This window comes from Bos javanicus, chromosome 13, assembly GCF_032452875.1.
Source record: "Bos javanicus breed banteng chromosome 13, ARS-OSU_banteng_1.0, whole genome shotgun sequence".
In the NCBI taxonomy this organism is placed as follows: Eukaryota; Metazoa; Chordata; class Mammalia; order Artiodactyla; family Bovidae; genus Bos; species Bos javanicus.
The window spans coordinates 35,364,342-35,391,598 of NC_083880.1; the positions used below are offsets into that span (position 1 = coordinate 35,364,342).

At 42.8% G+C, this 27,257-nt stretch overlaps 1 protein-coding gene across 2 annotated transcripts; it reads left to right on the forward strand.

Annotated features, from left to right (window-relative positions):
* Positions 1 to 271: 271 nt before the first annotated feature.
* Positions 272 to 26,921, forward strand: MAP3K8 (mitogen-activated protein kinase kinase kinase 8). 2 transcript variants are annotated; one of them, XM_061436248.1, is made up of 8 exons: positions 272 to 357; positions 4,640 to 5,001; positions 13,507 to 13,674; positions 16,090 to 16,351; positions 17,866 to 17,972; positions 22,932 to 23,084; positions 23,817 to 24,063; positions 25,788 to 26,921. In XM_061436248.1, the coding sequence occupies exons 2-8, from the start codon at positions 4,663 to 4,665 to the stop codon at positions 25,916 to 25,918; spliced, it is 1,407 nt and encodes a 468-aa protein (XP_061292232.1). In that variant the 5' UTR covers positions 272 to 357; positions 4,640 to 4,662; the 3' UTR covers positions 25,919 to 26,921. The 2 variants fall into 2 exon arrangements, with proteins under 2 accessions (XP_061292232.1, XP_061292231.1); XM_061436247.1 differs by lacking the exon at positions 272 to 357 and adding an exon at positions 670 to 754.
* The last annotated feature ends 336 nt before the right edge of the window (positions 26,922 to 27,257 follow it).

A 27,257-nucleotide genomic window follows, 5' to 3' on the forward strand; every position in this document is an offset into this window, starting at 1 on the left:
GGGCTGCCCCGCAAGCCGGCGGGCTCTTTCTGTTTACGGAGAGAAAGGGGAAATGGAAAAGGCGGGGAGGCGGCGGCTGGAGTCTGCTGCGCCGCCCCTCGGCCGGCTCAGACGCCGTGACTCAGGGGCCGACGAGGGCGGCCCGGGAGCGCGAGCTGCTCCGGGCTCATTTGGCAGCTCGGACCTGGACTGCTCGCCACGCTCCGGGGCCGGTCGCCCTGGCTCCCTCTTCTGCTGTCGCCGGGCTTGGGGACCCCGGAGCGCCCGGCTCCCGGGGGCTGCCCACCAGCTGCGACGAGAGCCGTCGGGGGACCGCGGCGGGAGCGCTCCGCTCGCGGGACCGCGCGGAGGCCGCAGGTAACGCAGACTTTGGGGGCTCGGGGGTATCGTTAGATCGCAGCCCTGCTGGGTGCCCCGGGGGTTCCCACCCTGAGATCCGGGGAGCCCCGGCATCAGGGCGTGGGGGTGCGGGGTGTATTCCGGGGCTCCAGGAGGTAGGAGCTGCCCTCTTCCAGCTGCGGCGCTCCTGTGCTGCGCGCGGGTAGTCGCTGCAGCCGGCACAGCTGGAAAGCACCTTGCGCAAGGGTCTCTCGGGGCGCCGCCCCCGACTCCTCCCCCTTCCTCCTGCTTCCCGGATCCCGAGTGCGCGGGCAGAGCAGGTCCCGGCGATGCACCCGGAGGCTGGGGCCCGCTGTCACTGCGCCTCCCGCCGCGTGCGCCACCTGCACAGCTGCTGTCTCCCTGCCCAGACCCGGTGAGTGCACCCCGGAGGCGGGGGCCCCCAGCTGCCCCTCACCCTAACGAGGGTTGCTCTTCTAACTTAACTTGCAAGCCCTTTAAGGCTCCCTTCTCTTTAAGGAAAGAGACGGGAAGAAGGGAGTAGGGGTGGGGGCTGGCGGCACCGAGAGACATGGAAGAGCTGAAACTTAAGTTTCATGCTTGTTCCGTGGACCGTCTTCTGTGACTAATAGGGTGATTATAGCAGAAGACCAGTGCTGGGTTTTTGGCCTAAGAAAGAATCTTCAGGGGAAAAATGTTATTTCACAGATGTTTCCCCGTGGAAATTCAGTATTCAGGATTGCGAAGTTTAAAAGGAAGAACGGCATACAGATTTTCCCAAAAGTTAACTGTCTTTACGTGAAACACTGCAGTCTGTTTCACTTTGGAAAAGACATATTTTGGACTGCTCTTGATAAAAACAGGGAAAGAAGCGCTAATTCAGTTGGCTTCTGTATCTGTGGCCTGAGTTGTAGGTACTTGCCAAGTAGAAGGTTATGCGACTCGGCAAACGCCCCCAGATCTGATGGGTGGAGGTTTGTGTGCAGTGTTTCGGACTGAGGTCTCCTGTAAGGAAAATTGGAGAGCTTCATTCTGGGGCTTTTTGAGAACAAAAATATCATTAGAGAAAGTCTTCCTGGATGTGTGCCCCGAGGGGCAATGTAATATTTTGGCAGAAAAATGTTTTAAATGGGAAGTACCACAGGGTATAATCATCCTTTTGTTAAGTAGGAACTTAGGCCAGTCATGTTGGCCATTTTCACTCACACTTGCCAGGAAACCCTCAACTTTTGTTTGTGTAAATAAAAGAAGCCAGGAGTATGCCATTTATGTTTAGGAAAAGTATTTCCTCTTGATTGTATTGCCAGTGTCAGAAATAATTAAGAGCAGATAATTTTGACTGTGGTGGTGGTTTAGTTACCCAGTCGTGTCTGATCCTCGTGACCCCATGGACTATACCCTGCAGGCTCCTCTGCCCATGGGATTTTAGACATGGACAAATGGGCAGAATTTTGACTATATCTGCCCATTTGTCCATGTCTAAAATTGGTATACTCCCCAACTGCAGTAACAACCAGTGATTTAATGCAGATTTTTTTTTTTTTAAACTGTAAACTGTGTGGAGAAGGGTCCTTGTGGCTAACGTGGAATACAGATACCTTCACCATTCACACTTTTTCTAGATGGCTACTGATGGTGAATAACTAGGAAATTGTTAGCATTTTGTCTGCCTAGTTAAGGCCTGAAAGTGCTACAGCTTTTGCTCAGACCTTTAGTGGATGAACTGGTCATCAGGGTTGCCTCGGGAGCACACAGATTTGCGTGAGAGGAGGGTGGCGTTGCTAAGGAATTAGTGGCACGGAAGACACACTCCTTCACCTCCCTGCCCTCCCTCTGTGCATTCCCTCCCTCCTCTAGCTTCCAGTTTACGGGTGTGTGTGTCTCCGCCTCTTAGGTTTTACATATAAATGCTCCAGACTTTCTGGAGAATATAAGAACCAAAACCTGCCTTTCTACTCTCTGGATCAGCTGACCTGTAAACTGTATGGACCTTTTTCTCTCTTTCTTTAACCCTGTTACCCCTGGGAACTTTATTTTCTCTCTGGCCAGCCTTTTGAGAAGTAAACCTAGCAGCTTTGGAAGTTTTTAGCCAGTGGGATCCAAAATTGGGCTGTTTTTGTTTTAATTCCGTTTTTTTTTTTTTTTCCTGTAAATTTTGCAAGTAGAAACTGCAACTAAACAGCCCCATGAAACCCAAGTTGAAGGTTCCTCCATTAACCTAAGAAATTCCTTTCAGAATTCAACAGACTCCAAGACCCTAAATCAGTCTTCCTCCAAGACCCGCTAGGTCTCAGAGAGGGGGGCTTCCTTTGCTCTCTAGATGCAACTATCAGTGATAACAGCCATCAAAACGTTTCATAGGTTTCTTTCTTTTTTTTTTTTCTTCTTTGTCTCTTATTTTAGAAACGATCTTTAAAACCTTGCTGCAAAGAAGTGGGGGAATAGGTAGCCACATCCCATTTGCAGATAAGAAAGCTGCTCTGTTGAGGTATCTGCAAAGCCAGGAATCAGACTCGGTCCTTTGCTTTCATGTACATCATAGCAGCTGCAAAAGGCACAGTTGATTCACTGTGTACCAGACTCTGCACCTAGGACCTTGTGCTCTTGAGCTCCTTTGATCCTCACAACCACCTATGAAGGACATGCTGTTATTACTTGCATTTTACAGATGGGGAACGTTGATGTGCAGTGGGGTTAAAGAGGGCTTTGCAGGTGGTTCTGTGGGTAAAGATTAGCAGACAGAAAAGGAGAGGCTAGAGATTGGATCCCCTGCAGTCTGAGTCTAGGTGAGGTGTCAGACTGCAGTATCTTACCTTCTTATCCCAGACACTGTTTGTAGAGCAGAAATTGATCCCCCAGTAACTTAATAATGGCACAAAATTGCATGGTTCATTTCTCCAGTGAAATTCACCAAGAGGTCTGTGTCTGGGTCTTGTGGGCAGGGGACCCTGAGGTGGAATATTTCCCTGGGTTTGGTGTGTGTGCTCCAGGTTGATGGGAGCCTGTGGCTTTTATTATCCCTGTGTGCATTGAAGGCTTATGCTTTTAAGAACCTGAAACATCTCTCAAAGAGAGGCTGCTTCCAGGAGTGCAGTAGTTTAAGTAGACATACATACCTTTCTATTTTCTTGGTCCCTTAAGTCCTTTTATCTTTAACCCTTTGGGATGGGATTGTTCTAAAATCCTGTGTTACAGCCTCACAGTTTACAATTCATTTCTCTTCATTTTCTTATTTACAGATCCCCAAGTATGGCTCCTGATGTGTGTAAAAAACTGAAATACAGTTTTGGCTAAGCAGACTTAGTTGACCTTGTCTGTGTCTTGCTTATGATAGATTTGGCTGCCCTGGCCTCTTACCACAACTTCTAGAGAGTCATTGATTTAGATGTTATATGAACCCTCTTGAGTCTGTGAAATGCATGCTTTGTCCCGTTAAAGAGTTCTGGTCACAGGAGGGGACAGCTGATTACAGGTTAAAAGAATCTTCTCCTTTCTCATAGCCATCCTCAGCAGAAGGAGAATTTGAGGTTTGCTGTCTTCCTTCTAAGTGAGCCGTTTAATTTATTTGCATCAGAATTATTCCTGAAACTTGACTTACCATCACCAAATTTGCTTAGATTAAAATCCATTTGAGATGCTTCTGGCTTCAAGACCTGAATTTTATTTGCAAAGCTAGCTCCTGAATTTGGTAAAGGAAATTTTTTTTAAAGTGTATTTCTATTTTTATTTTATGTATTTATTTATCTTTGGCTATACCATGTGGCTTGAAGAATCTTCATTCCCCCACCTGGGATTGAACCCAGGATCCTGTGGTAAAAGGGCTGAGTCCTAACCACTGAACTGTCAGGGAATTCCCAGAGAGTTTCTTTTCTTTTTAAATTCACCCAAGGCCTAAAAGTCACAGAGATCATGCAGAAAGGGTTGCCCCTTTTGGGAGAGCAGCAGGTTGGAAACTGTCAAGAACCAGGCACCTCAGCTCCTGCTCCTCAAGTTCATACTTGAATTTAGTGAACGTTTATTTTCAGAGGCTACAGCTGATGCCAGCAACTCAGTGAGTAAATGGGTAGGTAGTGAGTTCACTGGATCTCAGGTTTCCTCTCTGTAAAATCAGCGCCAGATTAAAGGTTATCTCAGGTCCCTTTCTTCACTGTCTGTGCACTTGACCTCACACACCCTGTGGCTGGAGCCCCTATTTTATGAACAAAAGCATATAGAAGTCTGTACCCAGTCCATCTTGTCAGTTTCCTGTTGATCGCAAACACACACACAGTAAAGTAAGTAGTCGCGCTTTCTTCTGCAGACTCTTTGGAGAGCCCAACAGTGATGGAGTTCATGAGCACCGGGAGTGACAACAAAGAAGAACTCGATTTATTAATGAAACATTTGAATGTGTCCGATGTGATAGACATTATGGAAAATCTTTATGCAAGTGAAGAGCCAGCGGTTTATGAACCCAGTCTGCTGACCATGTGTCAGGACAGTAACCACAACGAGGAGGAGCGGTCTGAGTCTCTGCTGCTCAGTGGGCAGGAGGGGCCCTGGTTGTCCTCAGTCAGATACGGGACCGTGGAGGACTTGCTAGCTTTTGCAAACCACATATCCAACACTGCGAAGCGTTTATACAGACGCCGACCTCAAGAATCTGGAATTTTGTTAAATATGGTATGTTTTTTCCTCATCAGTTGAGTGCTGTGTGTTCAGCTTCCTACTCCTGCTACATTTAATGCTGAGTGGGATTTGAATGTTGTTCAGACTGGCTGCCAGGTACAGTTTTTAAAAATGGAATATCTGTAAGAATGACCTCCGTGTGAAAGATGCAAAAAATACAACCTTCATTAAAAGTTTTGTTTAAAGAATCTTCTCCATATTTTAGAAGTAGTTCTACAAATAGGTAATTAAGAAGAATGAATTTTAATTTCATTATTCACTAAAGAGCTCACTTGTCAATTAAGTCAAAGAGAAAGGCTTTGAGACTCATGTGAGAGGGGAATAAAGACTTTGTCTTTATATATATATATAATATAGTATAGTTTATGTATAATTTTATGTTACAGGTGTACAATATAATGATTCACAATTTTTGAAGGATATACTCCATGTATATTATTTTAAAATATTGGCTATATTTCCTATGTAACACAGTATATCCTTATAGGTTATTTTACACATAATAGTTTGTACCTCTCAATCCCCTACCCCCTTCCTTTCCCTCTACCCACTGTTAGCCATTAGTTTATTTTCTATGAGTCTGTTTCTTTTTTTAATATTTATTAATTTGTTTTACTTTTTAGATTCCACATATAAGTGATATCATACAGTGTTTGTGTTTGTCTGACTTAATTTCACTTAAAAGCATAATACCCTCCATGTTGTTGCAAATGGCAAAATTTCATTCTTTTTTATGACTGAGTAGTATTCTGTTTTGTGTGTGTGTGTGTGTGTACCACATCTTCTTTATCCATTCATGTGTTGACAGATGGTTAGATTGCTTCCACTTCTTGGCAATTGTAAATAATGCTGCTGAGAACACTGGGATGCATGTGTCTCATTGAATTATTGTTTCCATTTTTTTCAGATATATGCTCAAGAGTAGAGTTGCTTGGGAATATGGTGGTTCTCTTTTAAGTTTTTTGAGAAACCTCCATCCTGTTTTCCATGGTAGCTGCACCAATTTGCATTCCCACGAATAGTGTAGGATTCCCTTATCTTCACATCCTCATCAGCATTCGTTATTTGTGTTCTTTTCCATGATAACCATTCTTACAGGTGTGAGGTGATATCTCCTTGTAGTCTTGATTTGCATTTCCCAGTGATTAGAGATGTTGAGCATTTTTTCCTGTGCTTGTTGCCTATTTGCATATCCTCTTGGGGGAAATGTCAGTTGAGGTCTTCTGCCCATTTTTTAATCGGGTTGTTATTTTTTTGATGTTGAAGAACTGTAGGAACTGTTGGTATATTTTGAATATTCACCCTTTCCTTATTGGTAGTATCATTTGAAAATATTTTCTCCTGTTCAGTAGGTTGTCTTTGTGTTTTGTCCTTGGTTTCCTTTGCTGTGCAAAAGTTTTTAGGTTTAATTAGGCCCCATTTGTTTATTCTTGCTTTTATTTCCTTTGCTTTAGGAGACAGATCCAAAAAATATTGCTATAATTTATATCAAAGAATGTTCTGTTTAATTAACATTTTTGAAGGCTGAATTTTTGTGCCCCTCTTTTGTTACATCTTGAAACATCATAGTATTAGTACTGGCTAAATTCAATTCTTGTAGAAATGTAGTTTGTGTGCAGTAAGTAGTTATCCAGAGATGCTCTCTCTTTAATTGGTGAGGTATGAATGACAAGGGATATATTTGTTTAGTTATCCTAAGTATGCAAATAATCTAAAATATTGTGACAACACTTAGTTGCCACAATAGAAGATCAGGTGATGTATTGGGGTGTGGTTAGTCTCTTAGTGTGTCAAAGGTGAAGGTAGGTGCTGGCTAAAGGTGATCTAATTTTTGGAAAAGAACAATTCTCAAAGGAGTGGGTGGGAACTTGCAAAACATGCTTACTGATGATGAAAGCACCTCAGTTTCCTTTGGTGCATATAAATGGAAAGATGGTTAATATATGGAGGGTGGCGTTGAACAAGTAGAGTCTGTACCAAGTACCTAATTATTATTATTATTTTTTGTGTACCTCATTTGTTTAGTTCAAAACAACACAGTGATTTAGGTCAGCTATGTAGCGAATTGTTTTGTTAGAAGCCAGCTGTGTTCACCTATCGCTCAATTGCCAGCAAGATTGCAAAATCATGTTTTACAAAAAAAAGTAAAGGTTACATTTTGCATTGTTGTATGACTTGCTTTGGTCTGGATATGCCAAAGTGTATTTGATACTTAACTTTGTCTTGAGAAGAGTATTTCTTTTCATACATGGAAAGTCATAATTTGAACTAGGGGTCATACCTGTTTGTCTTAGCTAAAATATAGCTGGAGAACTCTAGTTCAAAATAACATATATGTCTATGATCAGAAACATAATGGTTTATGTGTTTGTTTTTTGCATACTTACTTGTTAAAATGATTATTTTAAAGGAAACCATACAGAATAAACACATTGTTTTTGCTTGTAAATATGTAGAGACTTCCCTTCTTTCCCCTGGCCAATCAGACTGATGAGAGATGGGCCGTAGAATTGGGAATGTGCGGAAGGGAATTCGGGGAAATTTCATTTCTCTGCTTTACAAGATGATGGCTAGTCATCTACTGAACACGTTGGTTTCAAGTGTACCTTCATACGGACCACATGCTCCCTTCCAGGATTTGTCCATTCATTTGCTAGACAGAGCTCAAACATCTACAGGGCATGAGGTGCTTTTTCAGGTGCTAGAAATACAGTTTGTGTTTCCTGGTCGCTTTCTGTGTGCTGAAGGAGGCAAGTAAACATGTAATTATAATGCAGTGTAACATTTCTCAATACAGCTACGCCCTGATCAGGGGAATGGTCAGGCAAGATACCTCACATAACCATGAGGGTTGATAGGAGGAAGGGAGAACATTAGAGAGGCCTCCAAGAGGAATTAAAAAATAATTTTTTTTCCCCCTTGTTTTTGGCCACACCATGCAGCTTGCAGGATCTTAGTTTCCCAACCAGGGATTGAACCCTGGGCCCTGGCAGAGTGGAACTGCTGAGTCCTAACCACTGCCTTGCCAGGGGAATTCCCCCCAAGAGGAAGTGATGTTTTAATTACTGAGTTGGAATCAGCCAGATGAAGGGGATGGAGAGCAGAGAATGTTCCAGATGGTGAGATTGGAGGCATAGATACATGGTGTGTTGCTGGCAACTAACAATCACAGCACCATGGAATTAGACAGGGTGGAGGGCCCAGGAATTACAAAAATAACCTGTAGCACAGGCATGTGAAACGGTGGTCTGCATGTGTGTGCAGGTAGCAGCTATTTTCCTAAAAATAATATTTATAAAGATTCCTCCAACATCCACAGGACCTGGGGAAGAAACGTGAGGAGACTAAGCCAGGGAATGCTTTGTATGAGGATGCTACAAGTTACCTATAATCTAGACCAACTCTCACCCACATCTGAGATTAATAGCCTAAAATGAATTCTCAACACTCAACTCTTGGGTGATTATTGGGAAGCTGAAGATCCCTAAGGAGCTCACTCAGAGGTGTGGGTGTGTGATGCTGAGTGCTGCTCCTCAGGGCTTAGTCACGGATTCCTGGCTTCTCAGTCTTAAAAAACCTTAAAGATACTTGAATCAAGCTCTCTCTCTGAGGCTTGGCTCACCCCATTCATCATCTCCAATAATTGCTGGGGCATTTTCGCCTTTGCTTGGAAAACTGTGACGAAGCATGCATCATATTCTGGGGTGTGTGTGGTCATATCAGGCCAACTGATTGCAGAGAAGTCCTTCCTTAGACGGCACAAGCATTTATGTGTGAGCCCCCTTAGTCCTAGCCCTACTTCTTGGCCATAAAAATGGGATGAATCTCATAGGTATATGCTGAGTAGTGGTAAAGAGGCCCTTGAGTTAAAGGGCCCGGCATGTATCTCAGCTCTGAAATGGCTTAGGTGACACCAAGCCAGCTACTACAACCTCTGTGCCTCCGTTTACTCATTTGTAAAATGGGTAAGTGGCCACATTCACTCCACATGGTTGTTTGGGGCAAATAATTACAAGTGACCTGTGTGCACATGGTGAGTGTTGAAAGGACACAGGCCACTGTGGTTGTCACGCCCCTTCCTTACGACAGTCCTCCCAGTGTTTACAAAGCTGCACGTCTTCCCTCTTCTTCCCTCGTCCCCACGTCTTCCCTCTTCTTCCCTCGTCCCCCACGTCTTCCCTCTTCTTTCCCCATCACTCCTGGCTGTGCCTGCCCCTTCCTGCGCACTGTGCTGTTAACTTTCCTCCTCCTTGGGTCTCAGGTCCCAGCCAGTGCCCATCTGATAGCCCAGAACTTGAACCCGGCTGTCCCTTTGCTGTGGGACCAGCAGGGGAGCACAGAGCCAGCTTGGCCTTTGTTCTAGATCCCTTATCTCTCTTCATGTAGCCCAAGGTCACATCCATTTTCTAGCTACCACATCACCCTTACGGAATCATTCTCACTGACTTACCTACTCAAATGCTGTTTCTGGGCTGGTGATGTGTCATGCCAATGGCAGTGATCAGGATGAATAAATGGACAGCATAGGGGCTTCCCAGGTGATGCAGTGGTAAAGAATTTGCCTGTCAATGCAGGAGACGCAGGAGATGTGGGTTCAATCCCTGGGTCAGGAAGATCTCCTGGTGAAGGAAATAGCAAACCACTCCAGTATTCTTGCCTGGAGAATCTCATGGACAGAGGAGCCTGGCGGGTGACAGTCCATGGGGTTGCAAAAGTTGAACATGACTGAGCTACTGAGCGCGCGCGTGTGCGCGCGCGCACACACACACACACACACACACACACAGACAGCTTGCCTCCAATGTCTGCACTTGAATGTGGCTTTAGTACATGGAAGAGTTGACAGAGATAATGGACAACAGAGATTTCCAGAAGATTATTTACTTGGGCTGCTAGAAAGAAGAAGAAGAAGGGGAAAAATATTTCAAACCCAGATAGGGAAGGTCTGGGACTTGGGAAGATCCCAGGACTTGCAGAACCACATACTGGCCAACACGTGTGTGTCACCCTGCACGTTCAGGGTCTGTCATCAGAGATGGTGTGGAGAACTCTCAGGGCATTCAGAGAAGAATGTGGGGAATGGTACACTGGGGTGAAGGAACTGCAGAATTTGATCTAAAGAGGAGAAGGCCAAGCCATCTCAGTGGACTGTAAATTAGGCATTTGGTCACTGGGTTCAACTTTAATTACAACCTCTGGAAAACTGAAGGCTCTTATCTAAAGAATAGGAGCTGTGGCTTGAGGTCAGACAGACCTGACTGTCACTGCCTACTGAATTCCTTAACCTCTTCAAGTCAGTTTCTTCATCTCTAAGTGGAGATAAAGAGAGTCCTTACGTCATAGACTTGTGCGAAACTCATGTGTTAGTGTTGAAGTACTCAGCACAGTGCCTGGCCCAGAGCTAGCACTCAGAAGATGGCTAGTATTGTTACTCTTATCCTCTCAACTAAGAGGACACTGGGCCAGAGTGGGTTAAAGCAGATTTGAGTTGAACAAAAGTAAAACTTTCAAGTGAAGTCAGACAAAGACAAATATCCCATGATGTCATGTATATGTGGAATCTAAAAACATGATACAAAGGAAATTATTTACAAAATAGAAACAGACTCAACAGATGTCGAAAACAAACATATGGTTACCAAAGGAGAAAGGTAAACAAACATGGTTACCAAAGGAGAAAGGTGAGGGGAAAGGGAGAAATTAGGAGTTTGGGGTTAGCATGTACAAACTGCTACATATAAAATAGATAAACAACAAGGACCCGCCATATAGCACAGGGGATTCTACTCAGTGTCTTGTAATAACTTATAATGGAAAAGAACCTCAAAAAGAATATATATGTGTTTATGTAACTGAATCGCTATCCTGAACACCTGAAATTAACACAACATTGTAAATCAACTATACTTCAGTGATTAAAAAAAAAAAAACTAAAAAAAAGTAAGATGTTTTTTTTTCGAAGGCTGCTTAAACCCTGAAGTGAACCCTGGAGAATCAAGAGCAATTGGATCTGTAAATATTTAATAACAAGGAAGAGGTGGTAAGAGCACAGTTCTGTCTTGAGGACTAAACCCACCATGTCCCCAGCCTCCTGTAGAAGTGGCCTCCAGGAACTTGAGGTGACGCTTCTTGAAATGAGGTCATATTTAAAACTTGGCAAGACCATGGTCTCTGCTTAGTTATGGTCCCTCTCGAGTCTTGCACAGCGGTCAGGCTCAGTAAATGCTCAAGTTTTGAGTGTGAGTAACTTCACATTTCTAAGTATGAGCCTCTTTCTCTGTTTCATCCCCTGACTAATAGTGCACATGTCTGTGGGGTGTAGTTACGATTAGCAATAATTGGTCCCGAATGAATAACCCTTACGGTCACCAGGGTTGTTCCCAGAGCAGGGTCGAGTAAGCAGCCCAGTGGGTCTGGAGATGAATCGCTATCTTCTCTCCCCAAGTGATCCGCATTCCCCTGCAGCCTCTTCCGTTCTTGAAATAACTTTGTGTCACTTTAATAGTCTCATAATTCCCGAAGTCATAATATTACTAATGACTTGTAGGTAAAACCTGTATTTTTGGGATTCTAGCCGGAGAAGGCAATGGCACCCCACTCCAGTACTCTTGCCTGGAAAATCCCATGGATGGAGGAGCCTGGAAGGCTGCAGTCCATGGGGTCGCTAAGAGTCGGACACGACTGAGCGACTTCACTTCCACATTTCACTTTCTTGCATTGGAGAAGGAAATGGCAACCATCTCCAGTGTTCTTGCCTGGAGAATCCCAGGGATGGGGGAGCCTGGTAGGTTGCCGTCCATGGGGTCGCACAGAGTTGGACACGACTGAAGCGACTTAGCAGCAGCAGCAGCAGCAGCCCTTGAAAAAAACCGTACACCATTTTTTGTATAAAAGGAATGTGCTCCAGGTCACCTCTCTTGTGAACTTATTAACTTGTTTTCATTTTATTTATTATTATTTCTCCCTTTAATTTTTCACTCTTTAAAAATTGAGATAGAGTTTCTATGCAGTAGAATACACAGAGGGCTTCCCTGGTGGCTCAGATGGTAAAGAATCTGCTTGCAATGCAGGAGACACAGGTTTAATCCCTGGGTCAGGAAGATCCCCTGGAAAAGGAAATGGCCACCCACTCCAGTATTCTTGCCCGGAGAATTTCATGGCAATGGAGCATGGCAGGCTATAGTCCATGGGGTCACAAAGAGTCAGACATGACTGAGTGACTAACACACACACAGAATACAAAGATCTTTAATATCCAGTTTGACGAGTTTTGACATATGGGTACATAGCCTTATAATCCATACTGCTATCGAGATATCTCTCTCTTAATTTTTTAGTTATTATTTTTATTTATTTATTTGAGTTGATTTACAATGTTGCATTCATTTCAGGTATGCAGCCAAGTGTTTCAGTTATGCTGTATATTCTTTTTTAGATTCTTTTCCCTTATAGATTATTGCAAAATATTGAGTGGTGTTTCCTTTGCTATACAGTAGGTCCTTGTTGGTTATCTATTTTATATATAGTAGTGTGTGTATGTTAATCTCAAACTTCTAATTTATCCTCTCCCATTTCCCCTTTGGAAACCGTAAGTTTGTTTTCTGCTTTGTATATAAGTTCATTTGTGTCTTTTTTTTTTTTTTTAAGTTTCCACATGTAAATGATGTCATGTGGTATTTGTCTTTCTCTGTTTGACTTCACTTTGTATCATCTCTAGATCTATCCGTGTTGCTGCAAATGACATTGGTTCATTCTTTTTCATGGCTGAGTAGTATTCCATTGCATATATATGTACCACATCTTTATCTATCTTAGGTTGTGGCTCTCAGTTTTTGAGTTAGCTGTCTTGTTCAAAGTGTCTGCTGACACTCAGAGCTCAGGGACTGTCTGTCTCTTGTTCTTGCCTCCTCAGCACCAAACAGAGAGCCTGGCCCATATCATGCCCTCAGTAAACATTAAATGAGTGAGTAGATGAGAGAGAATTCTGCCCTTGCTTTATTTATCTCAACTTACAGCTCTGGCAAAACACATTGTTTCCCAGAATCCTCTGTGATCATCAGTTCATTTCCGCACTCTCTCTGTGTGCGTCACCTCTGAGTAATAGTTATGCAGACTAACAGGTTAGCACATTTTAATTGGAAACCAGTCAGCTTGCGTGTACAGGTTACATTTCTGCAATCTTTATTTTCAGCCTTTTGATCACAACAATCAGGGTGCCTTAGATAAACCATTTTTAAAGTTCTCTTTCGCAATGAATTACTCACATGCAGATAGAAATACGATCAGGTCTGGCCAGTGACGTGTTTCTGTTACATGCTTTCTCTGTCTTGCTGAAGCTCTAAATATAGCCTCTGTACACTGTTAGGATTACATACAGTGACATTCATTTTTAACACTGCGTGTAAGAATGTGTTCTAACATAACCAGTTCCTGAAGGGTGGGTCTTGGAAGAGAACCTTGCTGAAATTCTCACCCTCCTGCGTGTTTGCTTTGTTGTAGGTAATCACTCCTCAGAATGGACGCTACCAGATAGACTCTGATGTTCTGCTCATCCCTTGGAAGCTGACCTACAGGAACATTGGCTCCGATTTCATTCCTCGGGGGGCATTTGGGAAAGTGTACTTAGCACAAGATATAAAGACTAAGAAAAGGATGGCATGTAAATTGGTATGTACTTCATAACCAGACACGGTGCCCTGAGTGTTGGCGTTGGGGCTTTTGTGTCTTTACCCAAAGCTGGCTACCCTTTGACTGCCTCTTGTTTGAGGGTACTCAGTCCAGCAAAGCATCTGTGTTTTATAGATAGGCTTCCTACCTGGGATCATTCAATCCCCAAGTCTACTTAAGTACAATAGTTGAGTTTAGTCAGTTTGCGCTAGTAAAAAAGAAGGTACTAGCTTACTTAGCGCCAGCTTGGGTGCCTGCATCCTTCTTGTGGTAGGATGGGGGAGGGAAGCTCTCCTGCAAGAGCAAATTTATTTGCTGCTGTTTTTAATCTCACCCACAGGGGAGGGGACTAGGCAGGGAAGTAGACACTGTTCAGAAAGCCACAAGACTTCTCAGGACTACAGATTAAAGGGCTGAATTTATTTATTTATTTTTAAAATATTTATTTATTTATTTTGGCTGCACTGGGTCTTAGTTGCGGCATGTGGGATCTTCGCTTTGGCATTCAGACTCTTAGTTGCAGCATCCTGGATCTAGTCCCCAACCAAGAATTGAACTTGGGCTCCCTGCATTGGGAGCATGGAGTCTTAGCCACTGAACCACCAGGGAAGTCCCCAAAGGCTAAATTTAAATAGACCAGTATTGAAGATACCCCATCTCTTCTTATTAAACATTCAGCACCCACTGAGGTGCCCTCATTTTGGAATACTGGCCTGATTTGCCAAAGTGAGCAGGCACACACCCTATAACCCAGCAATTCCACTCCTGCAGGTGCCTGACCAGTAGGCATGCATCCACGATCCCCAGAAGCCATATGCTGGCGTGTCCATAGCAGCACTGTGCAATAGCCCCAAACTGGAAAGTTTGCAGATGTTGAAATGTGGTATATTTATACAATGCAATGCTGTCCAGCAAAGAGAAGAAGTGATTTACAACTGCAGTGATGTAGATAAATCTACATTAGGTGAAGCTAGAACAGCTGGACACAAAACAGGATCCATTCTATGAGATTCCACTTATACTGAGTTGGCCAAAACATTTGTTCAGGTTTTCCCATTACATCGTGTGGAAAAACCTGAAGGAATGTTTTGGCCGACCCTATATAAAGGCCCAAAAGGCTAAACAGACATGTTGGAAATCCCGTCTCTGGGTGTCCCTGGGGAGCGGTGACAGGTAGGGGCCAGCAGGGGGTTTCAGGGATGCTGGTGAAGTTCTGTTTCCTGATCTACATGGTGGTTACATGGGTGTGTTCGGTTGAAAATTTATTGAGTGTGATAATCTGTTTTGCATTTTTGTGTATGTCTCTTACACTTTAAAGTTTTTTAAGGGCAATGAAATAGACTCACTTTTGATTTAACAAAAAACAAAATAGAAAATAATGACACTATCATCTCAGTCACTCTTTTCATCATGAGGGCCTCGTTTGTGCCTCCATAAAGGTTGACCCAGAGCATCTGTTATTAAGGGGAAAAAAGGAAGTAATATAGTAGTTATTTGAAGGTTGCATTTAGAAAGAGATATGTCCAAGTTAAAAAAAAAAAAAATCTGGAGACATTTTTTTAAAGCTCTTAGAGCCAGAAAGTGTTCTGTTTTTCAGTTTTATCACAAAAGACATGGCAAATAGCTTTGTGGGCTGTTTTCCTTGCAGTCCTTATATTTAATTTTTAAGCTGTGTGTTTTCTTAAAAAAGAGAAACATGTAAGATGATTAACAACCCCAAACAGTTCATAAGGATGCAGGCTAAAGAATGAGACCCCTTTCCTTGCAGCAGTTACCATTAATGGGTTCTTACACGTCCTTCCAGAAAATTTCTATGGACATGTGTCTGTATAGTGGAATATTGTTTTACAAATGCGAACATAATATATGCATTTCTGCATCTTGCCTACTTCAATCTAACAGTTTATTTTGGAGGCATTCCTGTCATGTAAGAGTTACTTCTTTCTTTATTAATGACTATTGATTTTCCATAGAATAGATGGTCAGTGCTTATTTAAATGCATTGTTAGAACGTGAACTGTGAGACTAGAGACAGTGTTTTATGACAAGGAAGACTGAAAATAATGACCCAAAATCTAGGTAGCATAGAAATTCCATGTATAACAGATGGGAAATTACCTTCTGTGGGTCAATCATGAACAATTCTTTCATTGGTGTCTCTACTCTAAATGAAATTAGTATTTTATTATTTTGTCCTTTATTTTCTTATTTTGAATTTTTTCACCTTATGCAGACATTAATGTAAAGGCAGATCCCAAGTAAACATTATCTTTACTCTGGAGTACAATTTCATAATACATCAGAGTATCCTTGAGGGCATTTGTTTGCCTTCTGGCTTGTAAGTTGACCTATATTGTGTATATTTTTCATTGTCCTGGGGTTGTTGAGGATATTCCTTGTGCTTTTGTGTTCTAGATCCCAGTAGACCAATTTAAGCCATCTGATGTGGAAATCCAGGCTTGCTTCCGGCACGAGAACATCGCCGAGTTATATGGCGCCGTTCTATGGGGTGAAACTGTCCATCTCTTCATGGAAGCAGGTGAAGGAGGGTCTGTCCTGGAGAAACTGGAGAGCTGTGGACCCATGAGAGAATTTGAGATTATTTGGGTGACAAAACATGTTCTCAAGGGACTTGATTTTCTGCACTCAAAGAAAGTGATCCACCATGACATTAAACGTGAGTTATCTTTGGATGTGTCCCTTTTTGGCTTAAACAGACTAGCTGGACTTTAGGCAGATGGGCTCTTCTATTCAATATGAAGGTCCTTGATGGCATGAGGACTGCCCATGGGTCAGGAATATCCCCTAGAAGGAAATGGCAACCCACTCTAGTATTCTTGCCTAGAAAATTCCATGGACAGAGGAGCCTGGTAGTCCATGGGGTTGCAAAGAGTCGTATACAACTGAGCAACTAAGCATGAGCATGGTTGTTTTCTAAGAGTAAGAGATTGTGGGGAAATACATAAGGGAGCTCCACTATGAATCCTTAATATCTAAGCATAAAGTGGGCTAGCAAAACTTGTACTGAGAAAAGTTGGGTATTTTACTTTTTAGTTTTAGAAAGTGGCTTGATAATAGTACACAGTATATAAAATATAAAAAATATTTCCCACCTTTATTGAGAAATAATTGACAATATAACACATGTTTAAGATGTACAGTGTAGTAATTTGATACATGTATATATTGCAAAGTGATTATCATGATAAGGTTAGTTAACACATCATCCATCTCATGTATTTATAATTTTTTTGTGTGGTGAGAACTTTTAAAATCTGCAGCTTACAAAAATACCATACAGTATTGGAAAATACCCTGATGCTGGGAAGGATTGAAGGCAAAAGGGGAAGGGGGTGGCAGAGAATTAAGTGGTTAGATAGCATCACTGACTCAGTGGACATGAATTTGAACAAATTCCAGGAGATAGTGGAGGACAGAGGAGCTTGGAGAGCTGCAGTCCATGGGGTCACAAAGAGTCAGACACCACTTAGCGACCGAACAGCAACAATTGTTAACCATAGTCACCATGCTATACCTTACTTCTGGACATATAGTCCCAGAAGTTTTTCATCTCGTTACTGGAAGTTTGTACCTTTTTTACCACCATCCCAAATTCTCTTTCCCCAACCCCTGGCAACCACTTTGTTCTGTGTTTCTATGTTTGCTTGCTTTTTTCTTTTTTAGACTCCTCATAAAAGTTAGATTGTATAATATTTGTCTTTCTCTCTCTGATTTATTTAGCCATCAAGGTTCATCCATGTTGTCACAAATAGCAGGATTTCCTTCTTTTTTATGGCTGTATAATATCCCATTATATTAATATGTATCAGGCAACATATATGTGTATATCACAAAATTTGCATATGTATAAATCTTCTTTATCCATTCGTCCATTGATAGATGCTTAGCTTGTTTCCATGTCTTGGCTATTGTAATTTGAGGATTATTAATGACTACCCTCATTTATATCCACTTTGACTGAATTCTTGACAAATCTGAAGTGATTTTTACCTAAACTCGCACCCACATTCACCTTTCCCTTTTGAATATAATGCACTCATATCAATAAAGGAAGCATTTCAATGTATCTTTATTTGAAACCCAATTTAAATAATGTTTCCATTTTGTTTATGGATAGATACACAATTTTTTACTAAAATTTCTCCTCTCTTTATTCTCCTCTCTTTATAGCTAGCAACATCGTTTTCATGTCCACAAAAGCTGTTTTGGTGGATTTTGGTCTAAGTGTCCAAATGACCGAAGAGATCTATTTTCCTAAGGACCTCCGTGGAACAGAGGTAATTATGTTCATCCAAAAAATGGGCAATAGCTTTTTTTTTTTTTTAGTATTTATTTATGTTTTGCTGTCCTTGGGTCTTAATTGTGGCATTCGGGGTCTTTCTTTGTGATGCATGGGCTTCTCTCAAGTTGTGGTGCTCAGACTCCAGAGCCAGTGGGCTCAGTAGTTGTGGGACATGGCTTCATTGCCCTGAGGCATGTGTGATCTTAGTTCCCCGACCAGGGATCAAACCCGCATCCCCTGCATTGCATGGCTGATTCTTAACTACTGGACCACCAGCACAGTCTGGCAATATCTTATCAACAGGAAAGATAAGATGTTCTATCATTACTGCAGAAAGGACAAAGAAGGGGAAGAAATCCATTACATTAAATCATTATTATCATGGGAACGTTTTTAATAAGCGTTAACTCTGTGTCGTGTGCTCATTTTAACACTTTATTTGGATTGTATTATTTTATCCTCACAATACTATTATCATAGGGAAATACTATTATTACCATTTTAAAATAAGAAAATAAGCTTGAAGAGGTTAAGATAAAGTGCCCAAAGTTATTTAGCTACTGACAGATCAGGGAATCCAATCTAGTTTTTTCTGAGTCTATAGTCTAAGGTTTAACTGCTGTGTAACTAATATGTACATTTTCAGTATAACAGTATTACTGCTTTGGTTCAGTTATAGCCATAATCGTCATGATCATTAAGAACAACATTTATTGAGATCTGATATTTTAGGTCTTTCTTTAATCCTTGGACTCTTAAAAGAAATCTCACTTATTAGAGCACGAATGAATCTTATTTGAAGGTATAAGCTTACTATAATATTCAACTCATTTGTGAAACAAAAACAACAAAAACAAAACTTTCCTGAATCTAAATGAGATTCAGAGAAATGCATTCATGAGCTTTCAAATAATATATTTAGCATTCACATTATTAGGCTGCATCGTTGATTCATATAGTGAGTGTCTGTTGGACATCTGAGCATTCAGGCTGCTGTGTATGCAAGGGATGGAACCCAAGACAAAGCCAACAAGGACTCCATTCTGGAGTTAGGACCGATTTTAAATTTACCTGGATTATTAATAAATGACCAGCCATTTAATTCACAGTCAGTTATGATGGGTGTGGGGTTGGTTGCATCTGGGAAGGTACATGGGGGTAGAATCTGCCTTCCTGGCCCATCTCCATGACAATGAGGTGTTTAGCTATCAGAGTCCCTCAGCCCCATGTCCTTCTCTGTTGAAAGTGCCCTCAGGAAGCGAAGAGGGGGCAGTTGCTGAATCTTTGCTTCAGACAGGCCAGATTACCAGGCCAGTCCCGGTATTAATCAAAAGATGAACTTTATTTTAGCTAGTAAATGTATTTCATTTACTATTACAGTGCAAGGGTTTCCCCAGTGGCTCAGCGGTAAAGAATCTGCCTGCAATGCAGGAGACGCAGGAGATGTGGATTCGATCCCCGGGTTGGGAAGATCCCCTGGAGGAGGAAATGGCAACCCATTCTAGTATTCTTGCCTGAAAAATCCCATGGACAGAGGAGCATGGTGGGCTATAATCCAAAGTGTTGCAAAGAGTCAGACACGACTAAGTGACAGAGTAGACATATGCACGCAGTTGCAAAAAGAATTGTCTGCATTTTAGGCTGGGATTTTGTCAGCCTTTTTTTAATCTCCCCCCACCCCCCTCAAACTTTAACCTTTTTAATTTGTATTGGGGCATAGCCAATTAATAATGCAGTGGTAGTTTCAGGTAAATAGTGAAGGGACTCAGCCATACATATACATGTATACACGATGGCACCCCACTCCAGTACTCTTGCCTGGAAAAGCCCATGGACGGAGGAGCCTGGTGGGCTGCAGTCCATGGGGTCGCTAAGAGTCGGACACAACTGAGCGACTTCACTTTCACTTTTCACTTTCCTGCATTGGAGAAGGAAATGGCAACCCACTCCAGTGTTCTTGCCTGGAGAATCCCAGGGACGGGGAGCCTGGTAGGCTGCTGTCTATGGGGTCGCACCGAATCGGACACGACTGAAGCGACTTAGCAGCAGCAGCAGCAACATTCTCCCCTAAACCCTCCTCCCATCCAGGTTGTGTAAGCCTTTTCTTAACTCTCTTAAAGCAGACTTTCTTGGGCAGCAGAAGAGATCTTTGGTTTTGCTTTTATTAGTGAACTTATTCTGGAAGAGATCTTTGGTTTTGCTTTTATTAGTGAACATATTCTGGAAAATACTTGGGAGAGGATCCTGGAGAGTTGTCTTCGAGCAAAATAATATTCAGAAAACTGTAGACCTTTTATTTTAAGCATGTTTTAGTCTCCAGATCTTGGGAATACTTCCCCAAAGCACAAAATCTAATAAGACTTAACACTTCTGACATGATTTCTTTGGAAATACTTCAGCATGTTTTGGCAGTTGTCAGATGTTCAGATATGTGACACTCTACTCCTTTTCCTGGAGCTAGTTTGAAAAACAAACTATTTATGGTTTTAAAAGATGGAAAATACCTTTCTCTTCCCGGCAGGATGATCAAATTGGACATTTTGCAATAACTGAAGAAAGACATCTCCTTTCTGGGATTTTCTATCAGAAGAGTGTGTATTTGAGTATGAGATAGCAACACAGTGTCTATTCCTGAATAGGAGTTTGGATTGAAGTATTTTCACCAAATGCTAATTGCTTTCTATGAAGTGCTAAACTGGCCTTGGCGTTCCTAGCTATAAAAACTCTTCTGATCCACCCGGGTTTGTTTATTGTATGTCTGGCACATGTGATTGTAGTGTGGTAGGAAGTGTGCTGATGAGTTGAGATGTAGAGGCCACTTCTCAGAAAGCTTGTTTTGACCTCTCATCCTTAAAGAGCAAGAAGGCATCATTAATCAGGGTCAGCCGTGCAGATTCGCCTTCCATTAGAACTTGATCATTTGGTTTTATCAGATGTCTTCTGAACCCCCGAGCCGAGCTTCCAAATACAGACGCTGGTCACCCACGGTCTTCCTATTCAGGGCATGATCTTGTAACTGTGCCATGTGATGCACATACAGGGTTAATCCAGCCTATCTTTAAACTATTGTTTTGGAATTCCCTGGTACAGAGAAAGAAGAAATAATGAATGTGAAAAAGTAATTAGAGTTCCCTTGATAGCCTTGTTCCTTTTGTAAAGTTCTTATATAAGGTCACATGTCATCATCAAGTACTTGGGGACATACAAACACATATACACACACACACAGAGTCTCCTTCCCTTTGTAATAAATGTGTTGGGAGGTAAAGGCCTTGACACCCCCACCCCAAGCCCTACCCCGCCGAGCTCTAGGCTCCTGGGTCCATGCCTAAGGGTGCACAACCCCCAGAGAGTCTGGCTTGGGTTCCCCTCAGGCCTGTTTTAGGAAGTGCCCTTAACCCCATGCCCTGCTACTGTGGCTCCCTAGAGCTTAAGGAGTCAGGAACTGGGAGCCATGGGGCTCTGGGCAAGGGATCTGCCCCTACCACATGCCACCCCACAACCCTGCCAGGGCCCCAGGCGAGCACACAGCTGCCACTGGTGACACCAGAAGTAACACTTTGCCTAATCCTTGCTTAGGAGAGTCGCCCAGGGTCGGGGGGAGGGGAGGCAGGCACCTCTGTTAACAGTTGTCCTGACCACTGAGTATGTTGCTCAACTTTGCGATTTTATTTAGTAGGAAAGTCCAAGGAGAGAGAGAGAGAGAAAAAAAAAAAAAACTAGTAAAGGAACCAAGCCCAGGCAGCCCGGAAGTGTGTTGTAGGAAGTACTTGAGGCAAGTGAGGTGGGGAAACTGGGCAATTTCCCCAGTTTTTGTAAGCCAGTTCTTTCTTTATTTGCTCTGAAATGTATTCTGGGAATACTCACCCCCCTCTCCATGTTCATGGCAGCATCCAAGGTTGTTAAAGCTAAATATTGACGGTGAGGGTAGGAACTGCACTGTGCCTGTACCAGCCATAAGGACAGGTCACTGGTGTTTGCTCTTTTTCTCTTTTAGAAACACACACTGCTTAGGGAAACCATTTCTAAAACGAGCCCTCCTTTTCTAGCATTGGCTCATAAAACCAACTTTCACAATGTGAACATGGCCTGCCTTTAATATTTAGTCACTGGGCTCCCTGTTGGGTAGAAATAAGAAGTGGTTCATAGAAATGACCCATTAGGATCACTTTTCCAATATTACACTTTATTTATTTGTTTTTGGCTGCTCTGGGTCTTTGTTGCTGCACAGGGGCTTTCTCTGGTTGCAGTGCGTGGGCTTCTCATTGCAGGGGCTTCTCTCTTATTGTGAAACACAGGCTCTAGGGTGCATGGGCTTTTCAGTAGTTGCAGCACATAGCTCTGTAGTTTATAGCACACAGACCCAGTTGCTCTGAAGCACGTGAAATCTTCCCGGACTGGGAATCAAACCCGTGTCCCTTGCATTGGCTGGCTGTACCACCAGGGAAGTCGTCCATTGCTACACTTTAAATTCTTCTCTTCTGTGTAGTCGGTGTTGATACTCTGGGACCTCTGCTGCTTTTGATGACTGAAGATAATTATCAGTTTGGCGTTTTAATGCCAAACATGAAATGAGGACGTGTATTTTAGTGTCCATTGAAATACAAAAGGAATTGGTATTTCAGTAGGAACAGGAAACATTGATCCTTGCTTTGCAGAACTTTGAGTGGGAGTGCCAGATGTGTTCTCAGCCGTGGATGGTTTGCTGCCTGGTCTGCCTTGTGCTCAGTCTGTGGGGAGAGGTGCTGTGAGGCTGCAGGGTAAAGCTGCCTGAGGCCGCACGGGTCAGTGCTACTCCTTTGCTGAAGGGAACACAGCAGGGACATGCTATTCTCAAGGGATGAAGTGTGCAGTGGATACAGCGAGGGGCATGTACCATCTTCCAGAACTGGGTTAGGGAAATGGTGCCTAGACCCATGAGGGGGTCAGACTGACCTTCCTGCTTCTCTTTCAGATTTACATGAGTCCGGAGGTGATCCTCTGCAGGGGTCATTCGACCAAAGCAGACATCTACAGCCTGGGGGCCACTCTCATCCACATGCAGACGGGCACCCCACCCTGGGTGAAACGTTACCCACGCTCCGCCTACCCCTCCTACCTGTACATAGTAAGTGGGGGCAGTGGGGGGAGGGTGGGGTTAGAGCATCTCACCTGCTCAGGAGAGCTGCTCTCTCTCTGATAGCACACACATCTGATGGGATGATGGTGAAGTATGACCATCATCCTCTATGGTAACACTACTATATGCTCAGTATGCTAACCATGGTATGCTGACCATATACTAGGCTTACTAACTCTCCCACATGGAGGGATCACTGTATGGAAACCCATCCAGCTATGCCCAGGCAGAAATTATACGCTATGCTGTTATACATGATGCCACTGAAAAGCATCAGAGTAGCATAAATCATTGAACTGAGGAAGTTGTATATGTTCTTTGAACACTTTCCAGAAAGACGGTATTAGATTCGAGATCCCCAGGGCAGCCTGGCACATAGTGAAACACGCAGCGCCCCCGACCCCCGACCCCCTCCCCCGCCACTCACTCGCCTCCTTTGACTATAGAGAAATTGAGAGGCAGGCGCTTCCCCGTTTCTGCACAGGGGCCTTTGGGCATTGCTTCTATGGAAAGCTGTGTATTCAGACCCCGAGTGTTTATCTCTGACTGCATTTAACCAAAAGATGGGTTTCACTCAGTGTCCTTAGGAAATGTTACTGAAGGGTATGAGCTGTATTCACTTCAAAACAAAAGACTTTCCAGGTCTTGTAACTAGAATACCTGTCCTGTCGAGGGTATATTTTCATGCCATTGATGCTAAGAGAGCTGGTTTGTTCACAGATCCACAAGCAAGCGCCTCCTTTGGAAGATATCGCTGAAGACTGCAGTCCTGGTATGAGAGAGCTGATTGAGGCTGCCCTAGAGAGAAACCCCAATCACCGGCCTAGGGCAGCAGACCTACTGAAACACGAGGCACTGAACCCCCCCAGGGAGGATCAACCCCGCTGCCAGAGTCTGGACTCTGCCCTCTTTGAGCGGAAGCGGCTGCTGAGCCGGAAGGAGTTAGAACTTCCTGAGAACATTGCTGGTATGGACACCCTGCAGTGTGCGGTGCCCTGGCTTCCCTTCTTTTTCTGTCTCCATCCACCTTCTAATAGAACCCATGAACATGCCTGGAAAAACAAATAGAATTAGCAGGTGCAAGCTAGTATATGTAGGATGGGTAACAACAAGTTCCTACTGTATAGCACAGGAACCTATACTCAGTATCCTGTGATAAAGCATAATGGAAAAGAATATGAAAAAGTATATATATATAATATTTTTCATATTCTTTTATATGTATATATAACTGAGTTACTTTTCTGTACAGCAGAAATTAATAAAACATTGTCAATCAACTTGACTTAAGTAAAATTAAAAAAAAAAACTGAAGTGACTTGCTGCATGCTATAAGTTGTTGGAGAGATTTCAGCAAGAATGTTAGCAAAAGCATATACCAAAAAAAAAGAAAAAATTAGCTGGGAATTCCTTGGCAGTCCAGTGGTCAAGATTCCATGCTTCCACTGCAGGGGGCATGAATTTGATTCCTGATGGGGAAGCTAGGATCTTGCAAGCCATGGGGTGTGGCCAAAAAAAAAACACTCACAATTAAAAAAAAAATCAGCTAATTTACCAGCAAGCCTAACTGGTTTCCAGTGCAGATGGAGGTAATGCTATCTTTGAGAATTATCTCTGCCTTGCTTTCTTTTGCAACAGAGAAGAGTGTTTGCTTTTAAAAATAGATCAAGCATGACAGTTTTGCTGTTGGCAAAGAGTGGGACTCTGTACAATGCAGTTATGATAAACTATGCCAGTTGTTGGTTGGAAACATCACAGCACTGATAAAATATTGAATTTGAAGGCAACCTGCATTTCTGTCTTCCTCTGCTCAAAAATCTCTCTTCCAGCTGTGAAACCTTCCCATTTAGGAAAAACGATACACATTCCAGGAACATTGGATATGCATGGAGAAGGGTTTCTATTTTTATTATGAAATCTGTGATGTTCTAACTCTGTCTGGGTCCAAACCCAGATGTCAAGCCTGGAATGCTTGTTTGCATTTCTTGGCTTCTTGTCTGACTTTCCTGTATTTGAAAAGAATCGTCTGGGATGTTGGAAAATGGGCCAGGATTTCCAGCTAATTTCTTATGGTTGTTGACTCTTTTTTTTAATTCTTTTGTCTGTGCTGTATCCCATAAATTAGCCCATCGTGTTCAACTCTATGGCTTTTAGAAAAAATATTTGGCTGTACCCTGAGGCACGTGGGATCTTAGTTTCCCAACCAGGGATCGAACCCACAGCCCCTGCACTGGCAGGCAGAGTCTCAACCACTGGACCACCAGGGAAGCCCCCAATTCTATGGCTTTTTAATAATAATTCAACAGAGTTTTAATGCTGTTCCATTCGGAGCAGGCAATGGCACCACACTTCAGTACTCTTGCCTGGAAAATCCCATGGACGGAGGAGCCTGATGGGCTGCAGTCCATGGGGTCGCTAAGAGTCGGACACAACTGAGCGACTTCACTTTCACTTTTCACTTTCATGCATTGGAGAAGGAAATGGCAACCCACTCCAGTGTTCTTGCCTGGAGAATCCCAGGGACGGGGAGCCTGGTGGGCTGCCATCTACGGGGTCTCACAGAATCGGACACAACTGAAGCGACTTAGCAGCAGCAGCAGTGTTGTTTTTGTTAAGTTGAGGGAACAGGCATCTATTATTGAACATATCCCCTGATCACTTATTTTATTTTTTCGATGTTTCCTTTTTCAGACTCTTCGTGCACTGGGAGCACTGAGGAATCGGAGATGCTGAAGAGGCAGCGTTCTCTCTACATAGACCTTGGGGCCCTTGCTGGCTATTTCAACCTTGTCCGGGGTCCGCCGACCCTGGAGTATGGCTGATGGCTGGTGGCGTTTGCCCTGAATTAGGACTCAACATTCATAGATCTCTGGGAAGCTGATTCTGCCAACTCTGCATAGGATCTTCATGGAGGGAATTGTATTTTTATTGGCTGGGCTCTCAGACTCATGAATGTGACTCCATGTGGCTCCTGTGTGTTGATATGTGAAGCTACCCTTGGCCCGCTAGGCTGGAAAGTTCTCATTTCTCAGGTGGCATACCTGACTCTAAGGAAGCTGAGAGTTCACGGAAGGATCATTTCTCAGTGACTGATTCCATTCACTGTGCACTTTGCTCAAAATTTTAAGAATACCAATCACAAGAATAATATATTAGCCTACAATGACTGTTCTTGGTTCTATTAATAATTTAACGAAGGGAACTTCTTTTAACTCAGTGTATATATGGTGTATATTGGTATATATTGTATGATAACTCTTCAAGCCTTTGTAAATGCTGATAGAAATGAAAATCTTTATATTTGGGGTAAATAGAACAACTTGAATATTATAGCGATAAGCTGAGCTAGTGTCTTAAAAATGGCTAACCGGTGAATTGGGAGCCATGTAACAGCTGCCACTAGTGACAGGTTTGGTTCGGTTCCTATGGAAACATTTTGTACTGTACATGCTATGCTTCAGACATTTGAAACATGATGTTTTGAATGTGGATAAAACTGTGTTAAACCACATAATGTCTGTACATCCCAAAGGATGAGAATATGACCTTTAAGAAAAATGGAACATTTATAAATTCTTAATGATGCTACTTTTATAATTCTTACTTCTCTATTTTCTTGAAAGCATTTGTATATTAAAATAGCATACTGTGTATGTTTCATATCAAATGCCTTCATGAATCTTTCATACATATATATTTTTAACACTGTAATGTATGCGAGTATTCCTCCTTCAAGTATGTTTTTACATCATGCAAATGAAAATGATACTTTTATCCAACATGACCCATCAAATCAGCTGAATAAATTCAGTATTTTGCCTGAAATCTTGTAAAGAGTGTGATTCTCAACGGGCCCAGGGATGGGTTTTAGGGGTTGGAATAGAACTTGGAGGAGAACGTGTGCCATAAGGAGGCCAAAAGTGCCCGAGAGCTTTGTGAGCTTTGCATGTTGTATGTGTGCATCTCTGCTGTCGCTGCTCTATGAAGCCATGGTTGTCATCTGGATTGTCATCTGGATTATGTATTTTCAGTACATCGTGGTTGGGAAATAATTCTCATTGTGGTTGGGAAATAATTCTCAGCTGCTGGTTTAGGCTAAGTGTGGTTCGATTTTGCATCTTATTTTTATACATTTATACCACCTCTGAATACCTGCTTGCA